The sequence below is a fragment of the Brassica napus genome, chromosome C7 (genome assembly GCF_020379485.1).
Source record: "Brassica napus cultivar Da-Ae chromosome C7, Da-Ae, whole genome shotgun sequence".
Lineage (NCBI taxonomy): Eukaryota > Viridiplantae > Streptophyta > Magnoliopsida > Brassicales > Brassicaceae > Brassica > Brassica napus.
The window spans coordinates 34430006-34437209 of record NC_063450.1 but is presented as its reverse complement, the minus strand read 5'-3'; the positions used below and the strand labels follow the sequence as shown (position 1 = coordinate 34437209).

The following is a 7204-nucleotide window of genomic DNA, read 5'->3' as shown; positions in this document are numbered from 1 at the left end:
GAGAGAGAGAGAGAGAGAGAGAGAGAGAGAGAGAGAGAGAGAGAGAGAGAGAGAGAGAGAGAGAGAGAGAGAGAGAGAGAGAGAGAGTTCTAATTAACAACAAATCTACACAATAGCAAGAGAGAAGATTCAAAGTGAATAGTGTTATATAAATAGGACTATATATTTGAAAATGAATTGTATTTGTATATATAAAAGAGGTAAGTAAATATTTGAAAATATGATAAAGGTGTAATAATTTCTTAGATTAGGTATTTTTGACTTTATCTTTCTTCTTAGAGAAATAAATCAAAACTATTTGTTAAATATTTGAATATATCTTTTTGTTACTATTTGTTACAAAACTAGTATATATAATTTATTAAAAATAGTAGATAACAGTATAAAACTCAAGAAGATATGTACTACTCTTATCCTACTTATCTTTAATGTGATAGCCAAACAAAATTATCAGAGAAATTAGTGTAAATACTTAAGAAATTTCTTTAGAAACAACATCATGTATCTGGTTCAGGGTTTTGATTACATCTGTGCGTTAAAAAATAATAATGAATTTTGCGTATAATAACAGTAAATAAGCTTCTTTTTTTTTAAGAATAGTTTTTTTCTGCCAAATGACTATTTTATTGCTTAAGTTTAAGGTGGTCTGAGAAACCAGACAGAAACAAAACAATCAATGTAATACAGATCCCTATGAAAAGATCGCGCTATTTTAGCTAATGAATAAGACGATACATTTTCAAAACGAGGGATAAAAAAATTAAGAACTCTGAGAATCTACTCTCTTCAGCTTCGAAAACTCATTTAACTCCGTGATAAAAGTTAAGCCATGCTCCTGGATCTTGAATCATCGAGATTAGATCTTTACTATTGGTGCACCAAAAACCTGATTTTAAGAACAATTTGTAAATGATACTTTCCTCCGTTTCTTAATGATACATTTTTAGAAAAAAAATCGTTTTAAAAAGATGTATTTTTTGTGTTTTCTATTAAAAATTGTAAATTTCAAAAAAGTTAATTGATTTTATTTAATTACTATTGGTTAAAAGTTATTGAAAATTACAGAAAATAATACATTTATTATGGTAGTTTAATATATTTTCTAAATATGTATCAAAATACTAAAAAAATCTATCTTTCCACATTTGCTAAAATGTATTACATTTTTATTGATTAATGTGTCTACACATCATTTAAGCATTTAATATATGATGTGTTTCAAACGGTTTTTTCGTAAGATGAAATTATCAAAAATTAACAAAAGAACAGGTGGATTGTAGAGTAGGTGCTCATTCTCTCAGGGGGACAAGGTGCGACCTCCTACACGGAGAACGATTTTAAAAGCTTTCGTGAGAAAAGAATATCAAATAATCTATAACGACCCAATTCCGCAGGCCCAGCAAGGTCCAATCAGTTTACAGGAAACCCTAGGTGAGTTCATATTTAAACAGAGCCAGCCTATTATTTTATTCAGAAAAAGTCTAAAGCGTCGAACCCTTGCAGATTTAGAACCGTCAGAGAGAGATATTGGTGAACTGTCTCAGCCACCGTCGACTGAGATCAGATCTGTCACGCCGCCGCCATCTCACCCCCTAGGTAATCCGCAAACCACCTTTTCCGATTAGTTAAGTATTGGCCGTTTAGTAAATCGTCGATATCTCTCTAACCGTTGGGTTTCTCGCGATTTTAAGGCCACCAGCGTGTTCGTGACGTTGAGACGAGTCCGGAGCAGGAGTTTCAGCCCGAGAACCGCCTCGACGCGCCCACACGCGCAGGAGGAAGTTTCGCGTGTGAATCGCACGAGCCGCCATCTCCGCCGGACGTTCGCCGGAGCCACCGCAGCCGGCCACCGTCCGTTCGCCGCCGGGAAGCCGCCACCGCATCGCCGCCGCGTCTCCGCCGCCGCCGGTGATTTTCCGGTAAGCCACCACCGTCGTTGGCCGCCGCCGGCGACCGGTCTACGGCGACTCGCCGGTAACTCGGGGACTCGGCCGAGTTGACTCAGCGAGTCAAGCCGGTTCGGTTAATCAATTGATTTTATTATTTATTAAACCGATAGGTTATTGGGAACTGGTTTGGTTTGGATTATACCGAATTGAAATCAATTTTAATCTAGTCCAATTGAAATCGAATCCGGTTAAGGAAAAACCGATGGTTCAATTCGATTTCGATTTGGTCAAAGGTTGACCGGCTTGGGTCAGAGTAGACCGGGTTGACCTTTGACCAGCGGGTTGACTTTTTGACCAGATCACCGGTTATCCGTTTTGGACCGTTCGAAGGGCGTTCTGACTCGATTTTTCGCCCTGATTTTAGATTTGGAGTTTGTTTGAGCAGCTGGAGTTCATAGCTATCACTTTTCCACATTTCTAAGGTGAGAGTCTATTCCGTAAATCCCGTACCAGTGTAGAATTCTCTCTATCGTAGTTTAGATTTTGAATCATGATCCGTCTGTTTGAATCGAGTCTGTTTGAATCTTGATTGTTAGTTAATTCATTCATTGTAAACTGGAACTAGGGGTCTAGAGGATTCAACCTTTGATTGGATTGTGTGATGTTAAGAGATGCGATATATATATGTATGTATACATAGATATTAGTAGGGACTATGTGCGCGGGCTGGGGCTCAGAGATGTCTGGGCTAGCGACGCTACTTTGGTTGTGCGGGCAGGGGTTCAGAGAAGTCTGGACTTGCGATGCTACTTGTGCGGGCGTGTGGTGCAGAGACGTTTGTACGATGGACGCTACTTGAGAGGGCGTGGGTACAGAGACATATTGTACTAACGACGCTACGTATTATATATCCATATGAGGAGATACGGGGTGTGTGGACTAGTTATATGCTGTCATCGCATTGTTTGTGTTTGTGTGATGCGCTAGGCGTCGTGTGTGTTCATGTTAGAGCTAAACTTCCATAGTGGGAGTTCTATTTACTCAAGTCAGTGGTTTGCGTGTTTAGCATCCCCATACCTCACGGAGTAACTCCCCTATTACTCACCCCTCCTATTCCTTTCCCCTTTCAGGTGAGACTGACGAGCATGAGTGATTGCTATCGGATTGGTGCTTTGGGAGTTCTATTTCTTTTATTTTCAGACTTTCGATTTTATGATTTTTAATCGATTTTAGACGATTTTTAAAATATTTATGGAAATATGGGGATTTTAAAAATAAAAGTAAATAGCACCTTTTTGCTTGGCATTATGTCTTGAATCGTTAGTGTTTGGTTTCGGCAGAAGTTAATTGAATTGTTATTTCTTTCAGATGCTGCCGCGTAAGAGAGTTGTTCGTGCTCAGGCCGCTAGTGCTCCTCGAGAGGGTGGAGATGAGCATGTACCACCATCAGTTCTACCGATTGATCAGGATGCCCTTATGCAGATGGTGCAGGATGCTGCTAGACAGGCCGCACAGGAGGCAGTCCAGGAAGCTGTCCAGGAGGCTGCTAGAGTAGCTGCACAGGAAGTGGTTAGGCAGATGGCTGCAGCTCAGCAGGGTCAGCAGGTTCTGCCAGTTCAGGCTCAGGGGCATCAGCAGCCCCTTATTCAGCCGGTTCCACCAGTTCAGGTTCAGGGACAGCAGCAACCCCCTATCCAGCATGTTCCACGGATTTTCCAGGTTCCACCACCAGCGCCACGTGTTCTTCCAGGGCAGGTTCCTGAGGTTGATGAGATGCTTATGCGGGTAATGAGACAGATGAAAACTGTAGGTTTGGAGACTTTTGAGGGAAGAGTAGACCCTAGAGCGGCTTATAAGTGGAAGCATAGGTTGGCGTCATGTATGTAGACAATCAATTGTCCGTTGCGCCTTTGTCTTAATATTGCAGAGTTGTATCTGCGTGGAGATGCATTGGTATGGTGGGATGGAGTGCGATCGATGCGTGATGGCGACATGACTTATGAGGATTTCCTCATTGCATTCGACAAGAAGTACTTTCCCAGAGAAGCGTTGCACCAGAAGAGGAATGCTTTTGAGCATCTGAGGCAGGGTACTAGGAGTGTCAGGGAGTACGAGCGAGAGTTTTGCCAGCTCCGCTTGTTTGCTGGTAATCATTTTGATGGAGAGGACTTGATCAGGAGGTTCTTAGATGGTATGCGAGTCGATCTCCGCGGCAGGTGCAGTATGGTTACTTACACCAGTTTGGAGGATCTGCTAGAGAAGGCTGTTGGGCAGGAGGCATGTATTGCAGAGGAGCAAAAGTACTCTAAGGCTCCACCTAAGACTGGAAGGACTTCAGAGCCACAAAAGAGAACATGGGAACAGTTGGGAGCACCTAGTTGCGACAAGTGTCGTCGCCATCATTTTGGAGAGTGCATCACGTGCTTCAACTGTGGGAAGATGGGACATAAAGGTAGGGATTGTCGGAGTAGGCCATTTGGTGCGCGGGGAATAACACCAGCAGCATCAGCAGCACCAGTAGCGCAGGCAGCACCAGTAGCACAGGGAGCGCTGGCACCACCAGCTGCAGCATACGCACCAGGAGCTTGCTTCACTTGTGGCCAGTTTGGCCATATCTCCAGGTTTTGCCCGACTAAAGGGCCTGGGGCCAAGCGTCAAGCCATCACTCCGCGTGTTTATGCTCTAGGAGAGGCCAATGGAGCTGAGCCGATAGCCGGTATGTATTTTTATCATACTCGTCTGTTTTTGAGTAATTGTGTTTTAATGGATATCATGTGTAGTTAGAAAAAAAAAAAAAAAATTTTGTGTAGGATCGGTTTCTGTTGGAGGTGAGGTAGCTCACACTCTATTCGACACAGGAGCTTCTCACAGCTTCGTGAGTTCGCATTTGGCTAAGTCTTGGCCTTTTCGAGGTGTCTTTGAGCCGAAGGTTAAGCAGATTCGGACGGCCGGTACTGAGAAATTGGGAACCAGCGTTCACCGAGATGTACCAGTCCTACTGGGAGGAGTCGACTTCATAGGAGACCTAGCAGAGATGGAGATGGATTACTACGATGTCATACTTGGGATGGATTGGTTGTCCCAACATCGAGTGGTGATAGATTGCATGCGAGCGAAAGTTAATATTCCTAGAGGAGATGGGAAGATCACAGTCCAGTGTCTCCAGGCTTACCGTGGGATTTCTGTTATTTCCATGTTGCATGCTGAGTACTTATTGGAGAGAGGAGCAGAAGGATTTCTGGCGACTATTTCGATGGTTAAGGAAGATGGACCTCCTGAGTTAGAAGATATTCCAGTGGCTGCAGAATTTCAGGATGTATTTGAAGCCTTAAAGGGGCCACCACCAGCCAGAGGAGATGTTCTCTATATTGAGTTAGAACCAGGAACAACACCGGTTTCGCGGGCTCCATACCGTTTAGCACCAGCAGAGATGGCTGAACTGAAGATGCAGTTGGAGGAGTTATTGAGTAAGGTTTTCATCAGACCTAGTACTTCACCGTGGGGAGCGCCAGTATTGTTTGTGAAGAAGAAAAATGGGAGTTTCAGACTTTGTATCGACTACAGAGGTTTGAACAAGGTGACCATCAAGAATAAGTACCCGCTTCCCCGTATCGATGAGTTATTGGATCAGTTGCAGGGAGCTTCATGGTTTTCAAAAATTTACTTGGCATCGGGTTACCACCAGATTGCGATAGCTGATGAGGATGTGCGGAAGACTGCTTTCCGTACCCGTTATGGACATTATGAGTTTGTGGTGATGCCATTTGGGTTGACGAATGCACCTGCAGCATTCATGAAGCTTATGAATGATGTGTTTCGCGAGCATTTGGATAAGTGTGTGATTGTTTTCATCGACGATATCTTGATCTATTCTCGGAGTAGAGAGGAGCATGCAGAGCATCTGCGGATTGTGTTGGATAAGCTCAGGGAGCATCAGCTGTTTGCCAAGCTGGGTAAGTGTAGCTTCTGGCAGAGGAAGATTGGATTTTTGGGTCACGTGATTTCAGAGGCAGGGGTTGCAGTAGATCCAGAAAATATTACTGCAATATCGGAGTGGCCTACACCTAAGACCGCCATCGAGATTCGTGGCTTTCTGGGTTTAGCAGGATACTACATAAAGTTTGTGAAAGATTTTGCTAGTATCGCGAAACCGATGACACGATTAACAGGCAAAGACACCAAGTTTGATTGGACGGATGCTTTTATGGAGAGCTTTACTGAGCTGAAACGGAAGTTGACAGATACGCCAGTGTTGGTACTACCTAGGCCAGGGGTACCGTATGAGGTTTATACAGATGCGTCAGGTACTGGTTTGGATTGTGTATTGATGCAGGATGGTCATGTTATTGCTTACGCATCACGTCAGTTGAGGCCTCACGAGGTCAACTACCCTACTCATGATTTGGAGTTAGCAGCAGTTGTTTTTGCGCTAAAGATTTGGAGGTCATATTTGTATGGAGAGAAAGTTCAGATCCGCATAGACCACCAGAGTCTGAAGTACATATTTACTCAGGCGGACCTAAATCTGAGACAGCGCAGATGGATGGAGTTGTTAGCAGACTACAACCTGGATATTACGTATCACCCAGATAAGGCCAATCTGGTGGCAGATGCCTTGAGTAGATGCAGGAACGATGTTTCAGGAACCAAGGAGGTTCAGGAGCTGTCTGGGACACTTGCTAGTCTCAGATTGTGTGCAGTTACCGCAGAGGGAGAGACTGTTGGTCTTGAAGCATTGGAGCAGGCTGATTTATTATGGAGGATACGCAGAGCTCAGGATAGTGATGATGCTCTGGTTAAGCAAATTGAGATCGAGAGTATTGGATATCATATAGCTTTGAGCGGGATGTACATGTATCGGAACCGAGTCTGTGTGCCAGAGGACAAGCTGTTAAGGAGGAGATTTTACAGCAAGCACATAATTCGCGTTTTTCGATCCACCCGGGAAATACCAAGATGTACAGAGATTTGAAGCGCTACTACCACTGGCCTGGTATGAAGAAAGATGTGGCTACATTTGTATCGCAGTGTCATACATGTCAGATGGTTAAGGCTGAGCATCAAGTGCCTAGCGGGTTATTGCAGAACCTCCCGTTGCCAGAGTGGAAATGAGACATGGTGACTATGGATTTTGTGACTGGACTTACGATAACCTTTGGTGGGAGGAATGCTATTTGGGTGATCGTGATAGACTTACCAAATCTGCTCATTTTATAGCAATCAAGAAAACAGACGGAGCTGATCAGTTGGCGCAGATTTACCTTCGAGATATTGTGAGGTTGCATGGAGTTCCTGTCAGTATTGTATCAGATTGG

General features: G+C 43.7%; 1 protein-coding gene across 1 annotated transcript; it reads left to right on the top strand.

Annotated features, from left to right (window-relative positions):
- The first annotated feature begins 3257 nt into the window (after positions 1 to 3257).
- On the top strand, positions 3258 to 6933 carry LOC106448386. Its single transcript, XM_048764180.1, has 3 exons — positions 3258 to 3699; positions 3817 to 4605; positions 4700 to 6933. The coding sequence occupies exons 1-3, from the start codon at positions 3258 to 3260 to the stop codon at positions 6859 to 6861; spliced, it is 3393 nt and encodes a 1130-aa protein (XP_048620137.1). The 3' UTR covers positions 6862 to 6933.
- The last annotated feature ends 271 nt before the right edge of the window (positions 6934 to 7204 follow it).

Bases quoted from the DNA above. Each gene is read 5' to 3' on its own strand.
- LOC106448386 (XM_048764180.1), top strand. From the start codon at position 3,258: ATGCTGCCGCGTAAGAGAGTTGTTCGTGCTCAGGCCGCTAGTGCTCCT. The intron at 3,700-3,816 runs GTTTGGAGACTT...TTAATATTGCAG, and splicing joins GAGACAGATGAAAACTGTAG to AGTTGTATCTGCGTGGAGAT. The intron at 4,606-4,699 runs GTATGTATTTTT...AATTTTGTGTAG, and splicing joins TGGAGCTGAGCCGATAGCCG to GATCGGTTTCTGTTGGAGGT.